The sequence below is a fragment of the Pocillopora damicornis genome, chromosome 1 (genome assembly GCF_964200805.1).
Source record: "Pocillopora damicornis chromosome 1, jaPocDami1.2, whole genome shotgun sequence".
Lineage (NCBI taxonomy): Eukaryota > Metazoa > Cnidaria > Anthozoa > Scleractinia > Pocilloporidae > Pocillopora > Pocillopora damicornis.
Window position 1 is genome coordinate 32,616,660 of NC_142670.1, and position 24,415 is coordinate 32,641,074.

At 36.7% G+C, this 24,415-nt stretch overlaps 1 protein-coding gene and 1 long non-coding RNA gene across 3 annotated transcripts; one reads left to right on the forward strand and one right to left on the reverse strand.

Annotated features, from left to right (window-relative positions):
* The first annotated feature begins 220 nt into the window (after positions 1–220).
* Positions 221–4,350, forward strand: LOC149053377 (uncharacterized). The gene is made up of 2 exons (XR_016182001.1): positions 221–1,196; positions 1,718–4,350. It is a non-coding gene; the product is annotated as an uncharacterized LOC149053377 (long non-coding RNA).
* Positions 4,351–11,497: 7,147 nt separating this feature from the next.
* On the reverse strand, positions 11,498–14,555 carry LOC149053378 (cysteine-rich with EGF-like domain protein 2-A). Of its 2 annotated transcripts, XM_089190459.1 has the most exons (3): positions 14,468–14,555; positions 11,888–12,616; positions 11,498–11,772 (listed from the first exon to the last, which is right to left on the reverse strand). In XM_089190459.1, the coding sequence occupies exons 2-3, from the start codon at positions 11,898–11,900 to the stop codon at positions 11,609–11,611; spliced, it is 177 nt and encodes a 58-aa protein (XP_089046585.1). In that variant the 5' UTR covers positions 11,901–12,616; positions 14,468–14,555; the 3' UTR covers positions 11,498–11,608. The 2 variants fall into 2 exon arrangements, 1 of the variants encoding a protein (XP_089046585.1); XR_016181927.1 differs by lacking the exon at positions 14,468–14,555 and adding an exon at positions 13,636–13,819 and having other exon boundaries at positions 11,498–12,616.
* Between the last annotated feature and the right edge of the window lie 9,860 nt (positions 14,556–24,415).

A 24,415-nucleotide genomic window follows, 5' to 3' on the forward strand; every position in this document is an offset into this window, starting at 1 on the left:
GTACTAATAGGATGACGTTTATTATTATGTAACCGTGGGTTATCTTGGGAATCACTCTGAAGTGCTGAAAATGTAGTAGTTCTTTTTTTTATATAAAATTTTTTGCTCTCTAATTTATGTTTTGCTAACTTTCATTTTCTTCATAGAGTTCAACTGAGTACCTTGTAATGGCTTCACTGTCGAAAATTTTCGCCACAACAGCGACATATCCTTATCAAGTGGTTAGAGCAAGACTTCAGGTTAGAATGGGAGATTCATTAGCAAATGATTAACCTTTTGACATAGATTTAGATTTCGTTTTACTGTTGTATGCTATTATCTTGAAATAAACTTGTAGTTTAAGGCTGTTTTTAGTTTTCAGGCCGGTGATCTCATCGGTTGGTTTACTGGACTCCAGTTTGATGTGGCCTGTGCTCGGGCCTCGAGCCTCAGCTAGGTCATTGTGTCGGTTCCTTGGGAAAAGATTCGTTAGCCCCACACATCCCCCCTCCCAGTGGTTCAAATGGGCACCAACAAAAGGCCAGGGAAACCCTACAATGAGGATAAATACCAAATCTCACGAGGGAGAATAGCTTTCACCCTCTTTCACTCTCTCTATTCCTCTTAAGAAACACGGATCCAAGATGGTTATGAGAACGCACGGCGCGAAAGTTTTGATCCTGTGCCCATAAAATTAGCTAAAACCAATTGAATATATCTGGAGCTGTCTCTAAGCAAGTCTGATTTGTTAAATCGTTTAGTATTTACTGTTTCCTGCTGTCATTTATTGTTCATGAATTTTACTTTTGTAAAGAATCAGTACACGATGGTGGAATACAAAGGCGCGTTGGATGTGATTAGTAAGACTTTCAGGTAAGTTGGAACTTGACATGAGGACTTAAAGTTTTCGATACGTTATAGACTAGTTTTCCATCTCTAGTCAGTTCAAACCCTCTACATTAAAGAGAGGTACATGTTTTGCCCGTTTGAAACAATTTGACAAAGAACTGGACCAAAATTGGAGGAGAACTGAAACCAGCTTGTTTGAGAACTGGATCCAATTTCGGATTGACTTACGGCTCAGTGGTAAAGTCCACATTTTTATGAAAGAAGGTATTTTTCTTTTTCTGGCCTCTCCTCGCGGCAGGTTCTTTTCAAAATCTTAGGCATGAAGGAGTAACAGGATTTTATAAAGGATTAATTCCCAGTGTCCTCAGGTAAGGCTAAATGTTAAAAATAAATTTGATGATACAAGTAGGTTTTCTTGTTAGTTTTATGTGTTAAACCGCAATGTATAATATAGAATTGGCCAAGAGGGCTTATTGGGCTCTCATCTTTAATTTTAGGTGGCACTTTGTAAAGGAAAGGGTCTTAAGAGATGGGGTACCCCCATAAGGTGTTTGAACTTATTTGTACCCTCTAGTCTGTGAGAAACTGAGAAGAAGAGACAGATGATAGATACATTAAGAAGCTATAAAATTTGGAGTAGGTGTCATGTCATTGTTTTCGTCAGTTACTTGTTCGAATACTGTGAAATTATTAATATACTTATCGTTATCACAAATGTTTGTGCCCCACCTGATATGTTAGTGTAAGTTTTAGCGGTTTTTTCGTTTTTGGAAATCCAGCAAAGGAGCGTTTTAGAAGAAACCCTGAAACTGTAATATATGTAAAACGTTCATTGTCGATTTTACTGTGTATTGTGCGTTTGATTGTTGTTGATTTTGTTTCTTTTTAGAGTAACGCCAGCATGTGCACTTACATTTGTGGTGTACGAAAACGTTATTCACTTCCTTCTGCCGGACAGATGACATCGACAGGATAAATGATGGAATCCGGCAACGGGAGACGATGGGCAATACTACAGCACCTGGTTTTATTACCAGACTTTATTCTGCAACAGTTCCGACTGATTCATTTATGGAAAAAAATATATTAACCGAGCGAAGTTAACCGCCCAGTGCGTTTACACATTTCATCGATAACTTCATTTACCAGCGGAATGTGAATATGAATTTTTTCAGAGCAATTTTTGTACATCAATGCAAAAGGTATCCATTATTACTATCAGGTCCTAAGGATAACAATGATTTCTCTCATTGTTCTTTTATAAAGAACCTTCCCCCTCCTCTTTGTCCCTTGTCCCACACGGGTATCAAATTTATGTACATCCCCTTAGCACTAACAAAGACATGAACTACAAGAGATGCCTTTTTGCAATTTTTTTTTTTTTTTACTATTAATTTCATAATTCAAACATTATTTGTGAAAACTACTTGCAATTAATCAAGAAAAATGTTCAATATTAATTTAAAAATTCCCTTATTTTCATTTTTCTGTTCCTTACGTTAAAATCTTTTTCAATAACTTTCTCCATTTGTTACTGAATCTTTGCGATGTAAAGTTAAACCCAGCTTTTATTTATGGCTCTGTTTTTACTTCACTACAACATTTCCTTGTTGTTGTTGTTATTTTTCCCTGGTTATTGACATTAACTTCAGTAAAAAACGGTGAAAGCCACTCTTTCGCGATCGCTATCAGATGAGTGGTATCGAGAACCTACTCCGACCCATGGACTACACTGCCCTTAACGCTTACTCGTGTTCGTGTTATGAAACTCAGCTAAAAATAGTCCATGTAAGTTAAATTTATTTACCAAGAGATACACAGTTTTTGTTAAATAATGAGATAATTTATTTACACCACTCAAGAAGCTGAGCCACAATTGACCCAGCTCATATCACTTTGCTTTGAAGAGTCTATTTTGATACGTTGTCAAGAAACTCGCCTTGCTTTGCCTCATTTGCTTTGTGTTCAGGTCTCTTATTGTAAATTAGAGACAAATGAACATCAACTGATTGGAAGACTAGTCTTAGTTAGAATATTGAAATATCAGGCAGTAGCCTTTGGGGGTTACGGTGAGAGTGGGTTTCTTTTCTGTGCTTACTATTTTTCATAGGATTCTTTGAATATGTTTGCATTATATAAAAGGAAAACTTCGCCGAGAGAAACTGTGATTTTGATTTCAAATCTAACATTCCTGTAAAATATTTTTGGTGATGTACTTAAACGATGTAGAAAGTTGTTTACAACTTGTGTTTACCTATGCTGCTCTAAATACTTGTTTTTAACACATTGCAGTTCTGAATACCTTTCTGTTAGCGTGTTAATGTTGTTGGCAAACATTAACCGTAGTAAAACAGGTCAACTTTTAAAAGCTATAAAAGTATTTTAACAAATTTCGTCTTGAATGAATGAGGTGTCCGTGTTCTTAGTTAAATAAGCTTTATAGGGACACTTTGAAGCCATTGCGTCAAGATCTTTAACTTGGATTCAAAATAAGCGTGAGATGTAAGCGATCCATTAATTTCAAATGAATTCTGGTCGATTCGGACACATTTAACACACGGTTACGCAGGCTAAACCATTGAATTTTGCTTACTGTGTTTCTGGAAATTGGTTCAATGTTTATAAGTACTGAGTCACTATTAATACGTTAACTTTATGTAATTTCAAAGGACATCAGATTTTGACTGTCATCACTTTTTTTTTTCTATGCCTTTAACGAAAGATAGCGCCTGTTTGTATTCCACGGACCTACGCTAAAATAATCATGGTTTATAATTACAGCGATTGAAGGATGGAAAAAAAAAAAACGAAAAAAAAAACATAAATAAAAGGTTCGAAAACCTTAAGCTTGAGAGTTTGTGTCTTGCAGATTTTACTGGAAGATTACTTAAGATACTTGGGGCAACTCTCTTTGATGACAGAGGCTATCTGATTAGAATTATCATTCTAATGAGATAAGTACCTGTTTGCCACCAAAGTTAAAATCTGATGATAATGTTTACGATAGAGAAGAAAGGTTGAATACCTTACATGTCAAAACTTTATATACATGTATCTACGGAGCGATTTGTGAGTTCTCTTACTACGCGAAGTTTGTTTGCCTCACATTCAGTCTGCACTACAGTAGCGTGAGTTACAACCAGGTGGCTTTAGAAGTTCGTAGATAAAGTAGGATCCACAGTTTTTTACCGAAATATATATTAGTTTATTGCAACCAGTAGAGCGATGACTAAAGCAGACCTTCCTGAAAACTTCACCATCTTCCACTTTAGGATGAACATCATCCAACCAACCTGACCCGTATGTACCACATCTGTATGCTGGCACACGTGTTGTTGACATTTTTGTTCCTGCAGCTCCCACAAAACGATACCATCCCTCGGGGAGTATGTCGTCACACAACGATTCATTTGGCGGTGTAACGTAACTGCTCTTTCTATTGGCATCACTCAGGTTTTGATAACTATAACATGGGTCGGCTAGTAAATGAAATAAACATTACAAAAAGGTTGTAGTAACAAAGATAACATTTTTTGTTGACATTTTTCAAGTCAATCAGTTCGACAACAACTAGATGGGACTAATGTTTTACAAGAACAACTATGCGTTAAGTAAAATTTAAAGAAGGATTTGGATTGGACAGTGATGATGCAAATAGGAACTAAAATGAAATGATAGCATTATATAGAGTTATGTGAACTCTTGCTTTAATCGCCCATCAAAGCCTGTAGTTGTTTGTACCTCAACTGGAAGCTACCAAACGCGTTTAAGACATTTTTGATCTTCAGTTCCCAAACAAGAGGGTCTGAATGGGGGGGTCAAAATGTCGGTTGTCGGTTAAAATTTCATTACTTTGTCGGTTGTCGGTTAAGATTTTTGACCTTTGTCGGTTGTCGGTAAATCTCAGTTAATAATTAAAAATACACGGTTTCTTTTACTAATGCTACAAGAAGACGGCGCGAACATTGGTTGTCTTGGTTTATTTTTAAAAATACATTTTAGCCCGGCAAATTCTTTATTTTAGCACGCAAAATGCGCCACAATGCCCATCAAAGTGATAATAATACAGTTTTTAGCCGGAATTTAAAAGAAACTATCTTTACATAGCGAACGCACCAAGTGAGCGTTTTTCGTTGTATAAACAAGGCAGTGTTTATAAACAAGGAATACCGCAGAATTTCCAAAGTAGCGAAATTTATGACTCTTGAAAATCAGGTAAACGAACTACAAGTGCTAATTCAGCCCTACCATCGTGAAACTTTTGAAGGTCCCCTTGTTGCCTTTCGTTTCTCTCGATGTCACCTCCTTCAGTCATGATCCTCTTTGCCAGATTTTCATCTTCTTTTGCTTCTTCTCGTGATTTCCGTTTCCTTCTCACTTTTTACTCGTCACCTTTCTTCTCAGTGTCGTTCATTGACTTCTGCTTGCTTTTATCAGATGTAGCCGGCGCCTTCAGCAACACTACTGGCTTTCCCGTCCAGTTTGTGACCTCTTGGATAATGTGTACTTAATTATTAAATACCGTGTGTTTTAAGTTTTCTCTTTAGTAGGCTTTTGAGAAACTTACACAGTTCTTATCAGAAAATGCTCGTCAAGATGTATAAAACGTGCACATCGAGCGAAATCTCTTGTGCGTAGCTTCCCTCGAGGAGAGAATTGAATATTATTTAAACGTCTGGTTTTCAGAAACGAATAAATTTAAGGGCGTGTATAAATAAACGGGGTCTTTAATATGTTAAGCTACACTGTTGTTCATTCACCAATTAATCAGAAAGAAGCTTATAAACTGATTTACTCGCTACTTCTTTGTAGAAATTTTTCTTCTCAATTTTCGCATTCAAATGGACGGTGAAAAAGAAAAAAAAACATTCCGCTCCACAAAACAACAAACAAAAAACGGTGGAACCAGAGTTTAACCACGTTAATATTTGAGCTTAATATTTAACTACAGAACTAAAGTGATTCATCAAACTCCGCTGCACGCGTTCCACACTTACCGTTGAGCTCACTGCTACTTTCATCCGATACTAAATTTGGAAGTTCAAGCTGCCATTGCCCATCTGTCACAATTGCAAAATTTTCGCATTTGCCCGCAGGCGATTTCGCCAGGCGAAATAACTTTAACGAAAATCCGCCAATTCCATATTGATGTGCCTGCTCCTTTAGTCCTAAACACTCCATAAGATGTTTTTTTAGTTCAGATACTCCTCTATGAGCTTCTTTGTCTACTGGGACCCTGCTTCGATGACGTTCGATGGCGACTTCTTCACCTTTTCGAAAAAAACTCACGATGACTTTAGCAATCCCAGTCATGACCCGACCGCATGAACAAACAACGAGCAATAAAAAGACAACAGCAGGGCGTCTCGTCGGCTCGATTGTGATCCGCTGTTCTTGAAATGAGACAGCAGGGCGTCTTGTCAGCCCAATTACGAGCCGCTGTTCTAGAAATGAGCCCACGCTGCTCATCGAAAAGAAGGATCTCGTGGATTTAAAGTAATTTGAAGACAAGAAATTCTATAATTCGGCTAAATTTGGAATTAATGTGGTTACGTCAAGTGAAGAAGGATTTTCTGAGCTAGAAATCCTCAAAATACTGTTCTTTCTGAATACAAACATCCCTATCACGTCTGACCATGTCGGTTGTCGGTTAGAATTTATTTGTCGCTGGTCGGTAATTTTTTCCCCGTTTCGTCGGTAGTCAGTAATTTTTTACGCCCTTTGTCGCTAGTCGGTTAACCCCATTCACACCCTCAAACAACGATACCAGCCCAGAGGTATTTGGTAGTAACACAATTAAGTCTCAGGAGTGTGCAATGACTCTCTGTTTATTAGCACCATCCAATTATTTATAATCATAACGCGAATGAATGAGTTGCCAGTAATCGGATCCTTGCGTTTGCACAAAGATTTCCTAAGCAATTACTTTAATTTCTTTTTTTTTTTAGAGGGCACAGTAACGATCTGATTGGTTCTTTACCCGGTCAGTATTTTCCTATCTCTGCCTACGGGTCACGGTAACGCTTTCGTGAGTCGCCGAGTACAGCTCAAATTTCGTTGCCATTTTTCATAAATATACCTCGTTTTTCCCGCTGGGCAGTATTTTTAAGCAAATACTTCGGTCACTACCTCAAGCCGACTTATGAATCCTCTCTTTTCTCTCTCTCTCAAATCACTGACAAAAAAATATTGGTTTCAGAATGAATTTGTATAGGCAATAGTGTCATTACGCTGGTTGACAAGCGGCCTAAAAACCGTCTGCAATTGACTTTAATCATTCACAAAAAGTACACAGAAAGTTAAAACGTGAGGTATTTGGTTACAGTTAAACTGAACAATGGAAATTTCATTCATTTAATGTCTGAATTTTCTCAAACAATTTGTTCGTAGTGAAAGAACGAGCAAAGTTTTAATTTCAGTTCGACAATAAATCTACGCTCTCAGTGAGTCTTTCAAAGTCCGTTCAATTTGGACATTTGGACCATATATTGCACAACAGAAACTGAAGGAATTTATTGAGAAAAGGCCGCGTTAAATCTCCTTGTGTCTCGTTGGAGTGTGCCGTTCGAATTTCGTTTTTGTGGAGGAAAGACCAGATTTACATACGCCGTTGCAGCAAACAAACGAGCAAACTCTCACAACTTCAAAATAAAAAATTTGAATTTACTCACAATTACTTTCCTGGCCGTTTACTTAATGAACAGAGGTAAATCTCCGTACATGAATGAATCGTCGATGAGAGTGAATACTACTTTCCGTTGTATCATTGATTGTTTTTGAAGGAAACATTGTCGCGACAGTCCCTGCCAATATCACCTTTACTTTAACTACCATTTACTAGCTCAGAAATTGTTCAGTTTATGGAAGATCTTGCCGTATTTATAGCCCTAAATCATTTGGGTTCTTTCAGAATGTGTTTCGTTAAGTTAAAAAAAAAAATGTTATTTACCGGCTAAGGGTCGGTCCGTATGGTGAAAAACTGTGACCTCGGCCTTGAAAATGCTGCCCGTAGGCCTCGGGCAGCATTTTCAAGACCTCGACCTTTTAAAATCATTTAAAACATAATCAAAAAATGATTCGTTTTTGTACACAAGGTGGCATAAAATTATGCTTCCTCGATGTGAATTTCGGAGGAAAGTCACATTTTACTTCATATTTCATGGTTGTTCAAACAAAACTTACGCTTCCCTTGAATCAACATTACCCACTCCAATTATGATAAAGCAGCGGCAAAAAAAAGCGGTGATCTCTCTTCGTAAACGTTTCTTTGGACCTCGAAACAGCCTTTCGCCATACATTTATTTCTAGAGAGTTGTAATGTTTGCCTCGTGGCGTTCCCAGAAATCTTTGCGAAAACACAAGGATCCGATTGCTGGCAACTCATTCATCGGTTTGCATAAGTCAAATAAGGATCATAGCTGCTATTATTGTTATTATTATTATTATTATTATTATTATTATTATTATTAGGGAATCTTTAAAGGTTTGGGATTCCTGAAGGTTTTTTAGTTCCACGGAGAGTTTCATGTCTGCATCATGTAAAAGTTCGTGTAAGGTTGTTAAATCATTTAAAACATAATCAAAAAATGATTCGTGTTTGTACACAAGATAGCATAAAATTATGCTTCCTCGATGTGAATTTCGGAGGAAAGTCAACTCGTAGGAATTTACTGCTACTTTCAACGCGGGAAACAAAATAAAAATTTCATCGCCTTCATGAAAAACCGCTGCTTATATTACGAGTTATGAGTAAACGCGGCTGAATATTTCGGAAAGAGATTAAATTCGCCTGTGCAGTTTTGTTCATTTCCAGCATATCCAGGGTGACATTCATATACATGTGATCCAAGGGTATTCATGCATGTAGCATTCACGTGATAGGAATGATTTCCTCTACACTTGTTAATAGAGCGGTTTAGCAAGAGGACGGGAACGTCATTTCAGAACGGCGCGCGTAGCAAAAATGCCGAGAAAAAACTGGGTCGAGAAGACCGTCGCGTTGTGTTGAAAACGTGACTTAGCAGTCGTTTCAACGAACCGTCCACGTTATATTTGTTCTTGAATATCCTAACCTTGGCTCTTTTGGATCATTATCAGCCTTGAATTTTCGGTTTCATAGACCACTTGAAGGACAACGAAATTATCCTCTTTGAGAGCGTAACGACAAGCACAAACCGAGGATAGTTTACTACAAGTGAGTTGTTAGCATGACTCCACATGGGCAATTAAACTTTGAAATTATTTCATTTCAGTTAAGTCTCGAGTCTGCAGATTCATCTATCAAATTTTGAAGCCCACTAAATATATTTTTTTCTATGATTTGTATCGCTGTCATTTCGTTTCGTGCTTCTAGATTTCAGCACTACTGGTTTTTCTTCATAATTTTGTAAAGTATAATTTGGAATTGAAATCGTCGTCGTTTTTTCCCTTGTTTACTGAATATTCTTCTCAATCATGACAGTACACCTCTTTTAAGCAGGAGTCATGGCGAAACATGTAGAGATCAAGCGACTCAACGATGGAGTTGTTTACAATGAGTCCCCGTTTAACCATGAACGAATGAAATGCACTCAAACTCAGCGAAATGACGTCCTGAACTTGATGGGGAGAAAGGCAACGCTAACACCGGAAGTCGAAATAGAGTCGTGTCCAGATTATCCGCGCGCTTTCCTATTCTGAAATGACGTTCCCGTCCTCTTGCTAAACCACTCTAATATCTGAGAAACCGTAAATACATTTTGCACTTTATTTTTGTCGTCTAACGATTTGTAATTACTTTAATCATTTCAGATAATAAGAGAAAGCTTTCTCTTTCTTTGTCTTTAACGAGCTTGATTTTTGAAACGTGCAACTTAGATGTTATATTCTCCTTTCCAATGTTCTTTTTTATATCTCCTAACATCAAGGCTCTGAGACAAACCGGAAGTAGATCATGGCAACTCCATGTATAAGCATGTATGGGTAATGCTGCTTAAAAAACAAAACTTAGCACTGGTAGGACGATAGTTCCTGCTAAAATTGCTTTATTTAATGTTATGGATCCACAGATATAGCGTGCAAGTTATTATTGGTCTGTTATTCATTCACTCGATTGTAGATAGCAATTGCTTAAATGTACCTACAGTGTTTTTAGTCGAAAAAGAATTAAACATTGTAACTCGCATGTCTTTTACTACTTTAAGGCTTTGAGACTAAAACAGTGATATTGGAGATCTAGATAAACTCATCAGGATCCGAATTTGAGCTCCTTCCTTTTCATACAATGCATTAAAGGACAGCTGAAGGCAGACTTAGGGCACAACCGGTATCGTTTACATATGAGAAACAAATAATATGGCCACCTCAGCAGCTTTAGGTTATATTCGAGCAGGAATATTCTAAATGTTATAGCAAAGAGATTAAATTCACCTGTGCAGCTTTGACCATTTCCATTAAATCCAGGCTGGCATTCACAAAGATAGGATCCGTTGGTGTTCGTGCAGGTAGAATTCACGTGACAAGAGTGATTTCCTTTACATTCGTCAATATCTGAGGAAACCACATATATATTTGCACTTCATCATGTTTATCACTTTAAAAATGAGCGGACTCTCAGTCGAGTGATTACTTTGATAATCATACATAATAAAACAATTTTTCTCTTTTTGTGTTCCACGAATTAGATATTTGAAACGTATATTTTATCGCGAGTATTTCAGTTTATCAAGCTATCGGCTCTGAAACAACTGGCTTGTTCCTGCTGCTCCCACAAAACGTACCATCCCTTGGGGGATAGGTCGTCACAAAACACTGGACCATTGCGGTGTAGCGTAACTACTCTTAATACTGGCATCACCCAGGTTTTGATAATCATAGCAGGTAATTTAGTGTTAACAACTGAGTTGAAAACGTAAATTAGCCACCGTAAAGGGTAAAAAAGCTGACGTTTCGAGCGTTAGCCCTTCCTCAATCATTAATAGCATTACAAAGAGTCATGTTTCCTTTTGCTTTAATCTCCCATTTAAGTCTGAGTTGGAAGTACTTCTACTATATGCTACCAAACGCTTTTAAGACATTTTTGATTCTCAGCTCCCGCACAACAATGCCAGCCCCGAGGTATTCGGTAGTAAATCAATTATTTCCCAGGAGTGTGTAATTTCTCTCTGCCTCCTTAAGGTTTCCTTTCGTTCTATGAAAAGGGTCAGATAAGGTCAGAGAAAAATACACAATCCCCTTAGGACTCAACCTACCATTTCTTTTCGATTTTTTTCCTTCCCTATTATTTTTCTTACGTTATCAACTTAGTTGATAATGCAAATTGGCCTCTGTAAAGAGTTTCAAAGTTGACGTTTCGAGCATTCGCTGCAACACTCTTTACGGTGGGCAATTTACCTCATCGACTCAATTGATAATACTAAATTACCCTGTTGCACTCTCCCACCGACGCAGCACCGCAGTTCTTGTAGAACCTTTATTTATAACAAAAGCTTTCTCTTTTTTTGTCTTTAACGAACTAGATTTTTTGAAACGTGGAATCTAGATATTATATTCTCCAACGGTTTTTTTTACATCTCCTAACATGATGGCTATGAAACAAACCGGATGTAGATCATGGCAACTCCGTGCATAAACATGTATGGGAAATGCTGCTTAAAAAAAAAAAAAAAAAAACTTAGTAAGTAACTTTTTTAATGCTAAGGATCCACTGATATAGCATGCAAGCTATTATTATTCTATTATTCACTCACTCGATTGTAGATAGCTCAAATGTAACTCCAGTGTTTTTTGGACGAGAAAAAAATTAAACATTGTACCTCGGCATGTCTGTAACTATTTTACCTGAGCACGAGTGTCCATCCCCAGTAAATCCGTCTTTGCAGGTGCAATTATAAGACCCAACAGTATTGGAGCAGTTTGCATTTTCGTCACAATTAACGTTATTGCTGCCTTTGCATTCATCGATGTCTATTTGGAAATTAATCGAAGAAATTTCTGAGACATAGTGAAAACATTTCACAAAAGGCAAGGACAAAGGCATACCAAACACTGTGTAAATTCTGTTCTTGGTATACTGACTTACCTTCCAAAATCATGTCGCAGTAAACCAACTCTGAACTCCCGACATTAGCTGGATCCAACCAATACTTTTTACTGATGCTGTCTTTACCTTCACTTAATTTTATTTCTTGGCACGATAACGCTGTTAGTTCGGGAATAGACCCTAAGGGGGCTATGATGTAGACATGACTTCATCAATATATAGTTTAAGGGTAGTAGAAGTTTCAAAACAGATTAGAGTTGAAAATATATTTGTCCGGGCAAGATAAACACAGAATAATAATAATGAAGATCCGTGAATTTTTAGCTGATATTAATGTATTTAATAATAAAGCAATCAGACACTTGCTCTCAGAATGTGGTAGGTTTTTACTAAGAACTCATTGAGAAAGATTTGTATGTAAAATAAACTAAACCGGATACATACTTCTACCACTAATGCGTCGCATGTAAAAGCGTAAATCATCTGGCTGGAAATTCTCGGGCCTTGCTTCCTTGGTTCGGGAGTTCAATTCACAGGACTTTTCGCCAATTACATAATTGTAGCTTTGACATATCGTTTCCCTCTCGCAGGTAATATCGCACACATGAGGAGCTGATACTGGGACCTTTTTAAAGACGAATCCTTTGAGAGCCATTCCAGGTACGCTAACTTTTGTCTTGCACGGATTTTTAGCGATAGCGAGGTTCATGAGATACAAAGAGGCCATTAGGACGAGGAAGCTTGAATTCCACGCCATTGCCACCGATGCTGAAATTGGAAAGTGTATATTATTTAGGAATATGCTTTGAACGTTTTTTTCTGGCCCATAAATTTAACGCAAACCAACCAAACAAGTAAACAAACAAAAATGCACTAAAAAAATAGACGGAGGGAGAAACAAACGGAAGAGAAATGAAGGAATCCATTCTGAATCGGCCGCAAGTCAACAACACGTCTACCACATGTATTACTGACTGAGTCGCTACACCTTTGTTCACCGCTTCTTCGATATCTGTAACTATTACATCTCTTGCAGTTATTTGGGAATTGTAAATGTTGTTTCTTAGACAGAATCGCAGCTGAGATGTTGATCGGCTTCGCGACTAACAGATGAAAATGAAACTAGTGAGGCAAGCATCCAAATATTTGTTTAAATGCCTTGATCCATGTTGTTATGAGTTGCGACATTTTGGCGATACAAAACATTTCGTGACCATTCGATTTGCGGGAGAGAATATTCGAGTTATGCCAATTTGATAGGAGAAGAAAGGTTAAATAAGACTCCTGTTTTTTCCGTACCTTACTGTGCTTGCAATTTTCCGTCACCCTTGTTAAACAACGAGGCAGAACTTTCGCGCTAAAGATTCGGTTTGAACAAAATGATTCGATTGCTCCTCCACATCAGTTTAAGAGGGAAGATATGAGGTTGAACTTGCATTGTGAATTCGTCTATTGAATTGAGGCTTTTTAATTGAAAAAGGCCAGTTGAATTGCGGAAAATCTTTGGTCTTGATTTTATTTATAACGTTATACACGGAAGAACTGTTTACATGATTTCTGTAACGTTTACACGAATCTCTAATTTTTTCTTTAACGGTAAAAGAATTGCCTTGTCGTAGGTTGTGCTGGTAAAAGATGAGTACTCGCTTCTTTGAATTCTTTGCGCTTGCAATTTTTTTCTTTAATGTATCAACACACAGATGAAGCACGTTCAATTTTACCGTTTTATTAGCATAGCCGAAACAACATTATTTCTCATCTTAATGAAAACAGAGAATTTCACTTACCCGGAAAAGGAATAGCGAATGATAAACACTCAATTATTCCTTAGAGCCCCACACTCACCAACGTCAGGGAGACTTGGTTATCAACTCTCAGTTTAAGCCTAAAAGATATATAATTCACCTCTGCTCAAAAACGAGTGCCCTCAAACATTTCAGAATGATGTGTAGACATACCTAGGAAAAGCCCTGCAGAAATTACAACCGCAATTTGCGTCAAATTGTTGCCAGGTACCTTGTTTACTCAATGCACAGCCTTTATGCATTGAAACTTGAGTCCGAGATAATAACACCTGTGTGACTTGAAAATAATAGCTTGAGAGAAAAGTTGTTTCGAATCATTTATCCAAAATGAACCTCATGATTCCGTTCTTGCCGAAACTTATATGAACGCTATCAATTCTTTGTTTTAATTGCTTATGTTAGTCTTAGAGACCACTTCGGCCCTCTATATAAAAAGAAAAAAGTTAGTTCCCGCACGACATTTGCTACATTTTTTTTTCCGTTTAATCTTTTCCAAGGCACTGCAAAACCTCAAAACCGTCTAGGGTAAGTAGAAACAAAGTAGAATTCGACCACCATCGTGTTGAACCAAATACACAGGCTTTCTATGGATGGCATTCATAGGTGATAACTGAAAACTAAATCCTAAAAGGTAGCCGTAGTTAGTTTTCCCTCAAATAGTTACCAAACCCTATTTTGGGATATTAGTCAAACTTATTCTACGTAACTCTAGAGCTGATAAATATAAGAAATGCGGTCCTCAACCACTTGATTGCTACCGAGATAAAAATGCTGTCTTTCATCAAGGTATTATGACTATGATTACGATACCAACCGTTTGTTTTAAGCCAAAGTCCAATAATTAACATTGAAGAAGAATTTCATGTTTTCTGTTTTCGCTCCTCTCAAGTATTGAATTCAACAAGATTCGGGCCGGAAGTTAAAACATTATAATCATTCTGTTTGCGATGTTTGCTAACCAATGGCGAGGATATTTGTTTCATTAATTTTAAATGAAAGCTAATCGGTACAAATTATTAGCTTTTAGGCACGAATAAAGGTTTGGTTAATTTTTAACTACAAACATACGAAAGCTACTTTCAAATCAGCTCTTAGGAGTATTTTCATAACACATCCCTGTCATCTTTTCATTATCCATTGCCTAACTAAAGAAACCCATCCATAAGCTACGGAAAACATAATTAACCTTGAGGAACGTCAAATTGTCCGTTCCAAGCAGAGCAAATATTGATGATGTGGGATGCAGTTAATTTGTTCATAGTAAACAAGATTCCACTATTCGAGAACGACATAAAACTTGAGTGCAGAGATGAAGCTACAATTCGAATTTAAGTTTAGGATCAGGCCAAGTAGTTCATTTAAGTCAATGACGCTGCAAATGTGACAGGTTTTTTTTGTCATCTAACGTGTGTCAGTTCAAGTTCTTTTTATCTTTACGTTACTTAAATTTATGACATAAGCTGCTCCCAAATTACAGCACTGAAGGATTTCTCGCGTGTATTCCAACCCTTTCGTCACCACAATATGATATTGTATCTTATATGTTGTTTTAAAATGAGAGACTTGACAGGTCCTAAAAGCTATTAATGACCATCATTTCAATACAAAACTTTTATACTAATAGAGTGTCGCTCTTTCTGGGTTGCTTCTTTTTTTTTTCTTTTACGCGGGGTTGCTCACTCTTTTTAACATCGTGACCGAACTATAAAAGAGAACTTTTGAACAAAATTTTATTTGAGATGACCAAATTGAGTTAGAACTGTGTGATCCTAATATCCTCTAGTCCTAAGGAATCTTTTAACCGAATTTGAATTTTAGACCATGAACAGGTGGTTTAAATTCTGAAATTTCAAACCTCTCAGTCAAACGCTGGCGCTTTTCCACGGAAGGGCTTTTCTTTGCAATATTTACAATCTTGTTTTGTTTCTAATGCTAAGAACTACAGAAATTCGAAAAAAAATTAATAAAAGAATTGTGAAACTACTTCGAAAAAAGCGTCTGAGACATGGTGTTTGTCTCAGTCAAGAGACTCGAAGTTTGAAGCGTACTCATTTAGCGTCACTCTCAGGGTCCTGTTCACAGTTCGAGATGTTATCGGATGTTAGTTCCCTTGATGCCCGATAGCCTTTCCCTATTCGTCCTCGTGCGCTGATTAATTCTAAACAAATCGATAATCTTATGTTTGGCGAGTAACTGATTGTGTTGCGTTATCTTTGAGATTATGTTGGGGAAAGTTTTGGTGGTTTGCGCCAGGTTACCTAAGTGCAATAGTCGCTTTTTTTTCACTTATTAACATTTTTGGAGATGTCAGGTGTCTTGGATTTTGATAGAAGGTAATGACCTCTCAGCCTAGAGCAAAGTCACTCTCATTTCACTAGTAAGGCCCAAAGTAAAGCTCAAGACAATCTCTGGGTCTAGAATGCCAACTGATTGGCAATTCAACAAAGAAAAGGTGTGCAGTAGAAAAAGCAATCGGTATTTTAAGGTATGGTAAGGGAAAACAACGCAATCCAGCAATGGAAGACGATGGGAAAAATTTCAGCACGTGGTTTTATTAAAAAAATAAAAAATTTGTTAAGGTGCAAAGTTGACCGCTCAGTGCGTTTACATATTTTATTGGTAACTCTTCATTCACCAGCGTCATGTGAAGATGGGTTTTTCTCAAAGTATTTTATGTACAGTAACGCAAGAGGTATCCATTACTATTCTTAGCCCCTATAGATAATAATAATTTATCCCTTTGTTCTTTTATGGAGAACATTCCCCTTACTATTTATTTAATAATAATTGACAATTGAATTCTTACATTATTCGTGAACATTTCTTGCAATTTAACCAAGAAAGATGTGCAATATTTAGTTAGTTGTAAAAAATGTACCTTACTTTCCTTTTTCTGATCCTTACGTTACGATATTTATTAATAACTTTCTCCATTTGTTACTGAATCTTTGTGGTGTAAAGTTAAAACCAGTTTTGATTGATTGCTCTGTTTTTACTTCATTGGGTTCTTTTTTCATGCATTTGTCCGAACATTTCTTTGTTGTTGTTGTTGTTGTTGTTGTCATTTTTCCTTGGTTACTGATATTAAGTCCACTAAAAAAAGGAGAAAGCTACTCTTTCGCGATTGCTATCAAGTGAATTTGAAGATTCTTTTACATACCCTTTCATCAAATGAGTGGTACCGAGAACCTTCTCTGGCAAGTGGACTACACTGCCCTAAAAATTTCCGTGTAAGTTAAATGTATTAACAAAGAGATACACAGTTTTTGTTAAATGATGAGATTACATATGCGATGCCCTTCTATTTATACCATTCAAGAAGCTGAGTCGCAAAGTGAACCAGTTCATATCACTTTCCTATGAAAAGAGCACCAATGGTTTTTGGATAGTTTGATATGTTGTTAATAAACTCGCCTTGTTTTGCCTCATTCGCTTTGTGTTGAGGTCTCTTCTTACGAGTTAGAGACAAATGAACATCAAATGATTCTTATGAGTTAGAGACAAATGAACATCAAATGATTCGAAGACTACTCTTAGAAAAGAAATATCATATATGCCTTGAAATATCAGGCAGTGGCCTTTGTGGGTTTCTTTCCTGCGCTTATTATTTTTCATAGGATCCTTTGAATATTTTTGCGGAATAAAAAAAGGAAAATTTCATAGTGAGAAACTGTGATTTTGATTTCAAATCTAACATTTCTGTGAAAAAAACTGTTGGTGATGTACTTGAACAGTGTACAAGGTTGTTTCGTTCTGTCAGTTTTATACCAAATTGCACTGGAAACGCGTGATTACCTTTACAAAATTATTTTAACAAATTTCGTCTTGAATGAATGAAGTACCCATGCTCTTAGTTAAATAAGCTGTATAAGGACACTTTAAAGCCATTGCTTAAAGATCTTTAACTTGGATTCAAAATAAGCGTAAGATGTAAGCGACCATTAATTTCAAATGAATTCTGGTCGAATCGGACACATTTAGCACACGGTTACGCAGGCTAAACCATTGAATTCTACTTACTGTGTGTCTGGAAATTGGTTCAACGTTTCAAAATACTGAGTCACTATTATTACATTAACTTTATGTAATTTCATTAGACATCAGATTTTGACTGAGCGTAACTGCTCTTTCTATTGGCATCACTCAGGATTTGATAATTATAACAGGGGTCGGCTAGTAAATGAAATAAAAATTACAAAAATGTTGTGACAAAGATAACATTTTTTGTTGACATTTTTCAAGTCAATCAGTTCGACAACAACTAGATAGGACTAACGTTTTACAAGAACAACTATGTTTTAAGTAAAATTTAAACAAGAATTTGGATTGGACAATGATGATGCAAATAGGAACTAAAATGATATGATAGCAATATAAAGAGTTATGTTAACTCTTGCTTTAATCGCCTATCAAAGCCTATAGTTGTTTGTACCTCAACTGGATGCTACCAAATGCGTTTAAGAAATTTTTGATCCTCAGTTCTCACACAACAATACCAGCTCGGAGGTGTTTGGTAGTAACACAACTAAGTCCCAAGAGTGTGCAATGACTCTCTGTCTATCAGCATCATCCAATTATTTATAATCCTAACGCGAATGAATGAGTTGCCAGTAATCGGATCTTTACCTTTGTACAAAGATTTCTGGGATCGCCACGGGGCAAACATTGCAACTCGCTAGAAAGAAATGTATGGTAAAAGGTTGTTTCGATGTCCAAAAAGCCCTATTTTTGAGAGAGCTCAACGCTTTTTACCGCAATTTTATCATAAATAGATTAAGATAATGTTGATACGAGGAGAGTGCAGTTTTTGTCACAATTAACACGAAATTTAAAACGTACCGATTAACTTTTCTCTTTGCATAAGGTCTAATATGAAATCGTCATGGCGTAATGGTCTCGACATATAACAAAATTAGCCATAAATCGTTAGGAAACAACTTACTAAGTCTTTTCAGTTGTATTCATGTATTTAAAGCCTAAATTCATTCCTTTTAATGTATTAAATATACTAATAACATAAAGGGTAAAATAAATGAATGCTGATTGGTCATGAAGAGGGTATTTTTTCTTAATTTCCCTTGTGAATAGGGTAAAATGACTTGCTCACTATTGGTTCTCAGGTTGTCTAGCAACAGCTTATGCTATCGAGTAGCTGTTGCTAAAAAATCCTCTGTAACAATGGCGTCCTTAATCTTTAATCCTTAATTTTACTCGGTTCCATGCGATTACTTATACAAATTACGACGTATGTAAATATACCGCCTCTACAGGAGAGAAGTCGTTGTCAGTGGGGATGGAAATTGTTTTTTATAGGGATGTTGCTCTTTGGAAGGATGAAATAAGCAATGAAAAACACGAGAAAATCCCTAGGTCGAGTTTGTTTGAGAACAATCCCAAGATTTTTGTGCTTCCACTTTCTCCTCGAACTCCTTAGAGGGGAAGGACAGATAACTGTAATAGTTACGAAGCTGGCGTTTTGAGCGTTAGCTCTAAAACTCTTTACGGTGGCCAAAATACGTTATCAACTCGGTTGATAATACTTGATCACCCTGTTATACTCTCCCACCGACGCAGCATCAGTTTCTTTAGAGACTTACCTCATTTATTCATCGCTCTTTCTATCAGTTTCTATCAGTTTACTTTTTCGAATAGTTTCCTAACATCTGGAGACGTTTACTACGTTGGTAAACTGATAGAAAGTGGAGTCTGTTACTTTAATAACACAAACTTCAATTTTCCATGGATTTATCGGCGCCATCAACGGTTGTTTTGTTTTTTGACCAATCAGGGCGCTCGTAGTATCTTGACTATTTTATAAAACTCGATGATAATAATTGTTAACGTTTTCATTCAAATATATCTTAAGTGTCAACGAAAACGTAGCACCATGGAAAATCAATATCCATCCTGTGCACAGGGTTCAGAGCCAAACGAGCGATTCATTTTCATACTTCTTTTAATCATTGTGATAAGGTTAATTTTAGAGGAGAATAGCAATGCATCGTCACCAAAATTGTTCATTTAAAAGTCAGGGACATTACGTAAGAGGTTCGTAACATGAGAAACGGCTTCTTAAATCCTAACGAGTCATGAGTAATAAATCATCTAATTGTCTCAATCAATCAATTTATTTAACGTGGTCAGAACGCTTAGCTAAAAGCTAGTTTACAGGTACGCCACGAAATAAAAAGAGAAAAGGAAATTATAAAGCCTTATGAAGGTATATAAATTTAAATAAATTAAGATTAAGAACTAGCTAATATTAAAATATAAGAATTTAACAATGTAGTCACCAAGTAAAATGTATAAAAATGTATAGAAATGTATAGAAATGTATAGAAATGTATAGAAATGTATAGAAATGTATAGAAATATATAAAAATGCATAAAATGTAATCATTAAATACAGTAAATATAATCAAGGATAGATCCTCACCGCACTATAGTCCTGTGAGATCTAATGTTTTTAAGTAATTTTTAAAAGTAGTAAATGTTTGTATCTTTCGAGACTCGTCCGGTAAAGCGTTCCACAATTTCGATGCAGCATATCTCCGTGATCTTAACCCGAAGGTTGTTGATTTTACTTTTGGGAGGTCCAGTATTGTGGTGCACCTAAGGTTATAAGTGGAGCACCTTACTGTTATAAGATCACGTAAGCTTTTTGGACCTGCATCACTGGCTAATATCTTAAAGACAGTGGACAATATTTTCGCTAATCGCTGTTCACGAAGATTTGAGAGACCGATACGCTTACAAAGTTCCTCATAAGGCGAGGACTTATCTCTAAAAACAAAACGGAGCGCACGTTTGTTCACCGACTCTAACTTGTCAGCTGACTTTTTATTACAGAAGTGCCACGTTTCGGAGTAGTACTTAAAGTGTGGTAAAATGAAAGCTTTATAAAGATCCCTTCTAGTCTCAAAAGACAACATTTTCTGCATCCTTTTTAATACGGCGACTTGTTGACTGACTTTTCTACATATTTTAGCAATGTGCTTTTCAAAATTTAATTTATAATCGATTGTCACGCCAAGAAGTTCCATTGTGTTGGGTATGGGAAGTTGTGACTCCTCACACTTAAACACTGGTTCATCAGTTCCTTTGTGTTTTCCCAACACCATAGCCTGGTATTTTGAACTGTTCCTCTTCATACCATTACGCGCAAACCATATATCAGCACTAATAAGATCATTGTTGATTGTTTCTTCAATTTTGGAGAGTTGATTGTCGGCGTAAGAGATTTGAGTGTCATCAGCGTGAGTGGACAGAGTGCACTTCTTGATGACATATGAAAGATCATTCATGAAGATGTTGAATAATAAAGGGCCGAGGATGGATCCCTGTGGTACACCATTGCATATAGGTTGCCAATTGGAAAGCGTATCCCTCAGTCTCACCCTTTGGAATCGATTTGATAAATAATCTTTCATTAGGGAGGTTGTTGCTTCATCTGCTCCATATTCTTTTAATTTCAAAACAATCAGTTCATGAGGTAAGGTGTCGAAAGCCTTGGACAAGTCCATGGAGACCAGACCGATCAATTTATTGCTATCAATTTCTTTTTTCCATTGTTCGGTTAGACTAAGAAGTGCTGAGTCGCAGCCGTGATATTTTCTATAAGCAAACACATATTTTTGATAGATTTCTTCAAAATACGGGCTTATTCGGCAATGAACAATTTTTTCGAAAACCTTCGATATAGCTGGAAGAATCGTTATCGGCCGATAGTTAGTTTTTAATAGGCTGCTGCAACGCGGCCGAATGGTGCGGCGCTGTAGTCAAACGTGTCATGCAGGACTATTATAAATATTGTAACGAAGAAATTAAATTCAGCTGTGCAGGCTTGTCCATTCCCAGCATATCCAGACTGACATTCACATACATGTGATCCAAGGGTATTATTGCACTTAGCATTCACGTGACAGGAGTGATTTCCTTTACACTTGTCAATATCTAAGAAACCGTAGATGCATTTTGTGGTTTATTTTTGTCACCTAACGATTTGTAATTACTTGAATCATTTCGAATAATAAGCAATAGCTTTCACCTTTTCGTCTTTAACGTGCAATCTAGATATTATATTCTCTTCTCTTATGTTTTTTCTTTTACATCTCCTAACATGATGACTCTCAAACAAACCGGATGTAGATCATTGCAACTCCGTGCATAAACATGTATGGGTAATGCTGCTTAAAAAGCAAAACTTAGCACTAGTGTGACAATAGTTCTTGCTAAAATTGCTTTGTTTAATGCTAGGGCTTCTCTGATATAGTTTGCAAGGTATTATTGGTTTATTATTCACTTAATTACTCGATTGTAGATAGCTCAAATGTACAGAGCTTTTAGGCGAAAAAGAATTAAATATTGTACCTCGGCATGTCTGTAACTATTTTACCTGAGCACGAGTGTCCATCCCAGTAAATCCGTCTTTGCACGTGCAATTATAAAACCCAACAGTATTGGAGCAGTCTGCATTTTGGTCACAAATGTTATTGGTGCCTTTGCATTCATCAATGTCTAATTGGAAAGTAATCGATTAAATCACTGAGACGTGGAGAAACATTTCACAAAAGGCCAGGGCAGAGGCAGACCAAACAATGTGTAAATTCTGTTCTTGGTATACTGACTTACCTTCCAAAATCATGTCGCAGTAAACCAACTTTGAACTCCCGGCATTAGCTGGATCCAACCAATACCTTTTACTGATGCTGTCTTCACCTTCACTTAATTTTATCTCCTGGCACGATAACGCTGGTAATTCAGGAATAGATCCTAAAGGGGGCTATGATGTAGACATGACTTCGTTAATATATAGTTTAAGGTTAATATAAGTTTTAAAAGAGATTAGAGTTGAAAATATATTTGTTCGGGCAAGGTAAACACGGAATAATAATAATAATAAAGATCTGTGAATTTTAGCTGGTATTAACGTATTTAATATATATATAACAACTTTATTTAAATAATAACATATAACATATTATTATTAAAAAAGGGTTATAGAAGGGAGGAACTTAATCCTCATTGTAAACTATACCCCAGATATAAAAATTAAATACTATGCAATATACATATACATACTGAAACATTTCACATACAGGCATATATCTATATAAATATAAAATCTAAATAAAGAAGACATATCTAAGATAACTATTTTGTTTAAGATTATAACTATATAATGTATAATACATAGAATAATTTAATTTTTAGTCATAGGCCTAGTTAAAAAATGTTGATTTAAGAGCTTTCTTAAAAGCATTAATTGAGTCAAGTTCAACTACTGATGACGGTAAACTGTTCCATGTGTCGATATGTCTGTGCCAAAAGGAGTACTTAAAGATGTCTGTACGGCTAAATGGTTTATATAGTTTAAACTGATGACTTTTTCTTGATTGCCTGTTACTGAAGGATATGTAATTATTAGTGTTTACAGAAGAGTGTCCTTTAATGAACTTAAAAAGCTGAACCAAACTAAGAAACTCTCTGCGCTGAGCTACTGTCGCTAGTTTCAAGGATTTCAGTCGGTCTTCATACGGAGTGTCTTTATCAATGATCCATCTTGTAACGTTCCTTTGCACGCATTCAAGTTTTTCAATGAGATATGCTTGGTGAGGATTCCACGCTTGACAAGCGTACTCGAGTATTGGACGGATCATGGATCTATAACCAGTAAATAGAGCCCTAGAGTGAGATCCAAATGTCCGCTTGAGTAAGCCCAATAATCTGTTCGATCTTGCAACAACAGACAGTACGTGGGGTTTCCAAGATAAATCACTGGAAAGAACTACCCCAAGATGTTTGTGTGTAGATACTTGGGTAAGTAGCTTGCTATTAATAGAATAGTTGCACGGAGAGGGAGTTCTAGCCCTGGTGAACTTCATGGACTCGCATTTGTCAGCATTTGTTCCTAAAAGCCACGAGCCACACCAATCAGTGACTTTATCTAGACTCTCCTGGGCAGTGATGGACGTTTGAGATGGAGTACAGTAATTATAGATTAACATATCATCAGCAAACATTTCTGCAGGACTTGATAAAGATTCAGGGATGTCATTGACGTATAGGATAAATAACAGGGGGGCAAGAATGCTCCCCTGTGGAACACCAGATGTGACAGGCGCCCAGTCAGATTGGCAGCCCTCGATTACAACACGTTGAGATCGACCTTGGAGAAAATTGGATAGCCAGGAAAGTAGAGAGCCGGTAATGCCAAAGCGTTCTAGTTTGAGTAGAAGACGGTCATGAGGAACTGAGTCGAAGGCCTTTTCGAAGTCCAGAAATATTACATCGGTAGAGAGGCGTTTATCTAGTGCTTTGGCCCATTCATGGAAAAGGTGTATCAACTGAGAGGTACAGGAGTATCCAGGACGAAAGCCACATTGATGACTACTAAGTAGATTATTTGATTCAATAAATCCAAAAATGCGATTGTATATCAGTCTTTCTAGGGTCTTTACAATCAGACTCGTAAGAGAGATAGGACGATAATTCTTGACTAGATCTTTTTGGCCCTTTTTGAAAATTGGAATGACGTGAGCAGATTTCCATTCCACAGGCAAGGTGCCAGATTGGAGTGAAAAGTTAAATAAATTTGTCATGGACTCTGATATAGCTGGTGCAGCCTCGCGAAGCATACGCGCTGATATCCCATCCGGACCATGAGCTTTTGTAACGTTTAAACCAATGAGCAATTTCTCGACCTCAGATTTAGAGCAAAGTAGACTTGAGATGACTTGATCAGTAAAAGGTTGAAGATCGT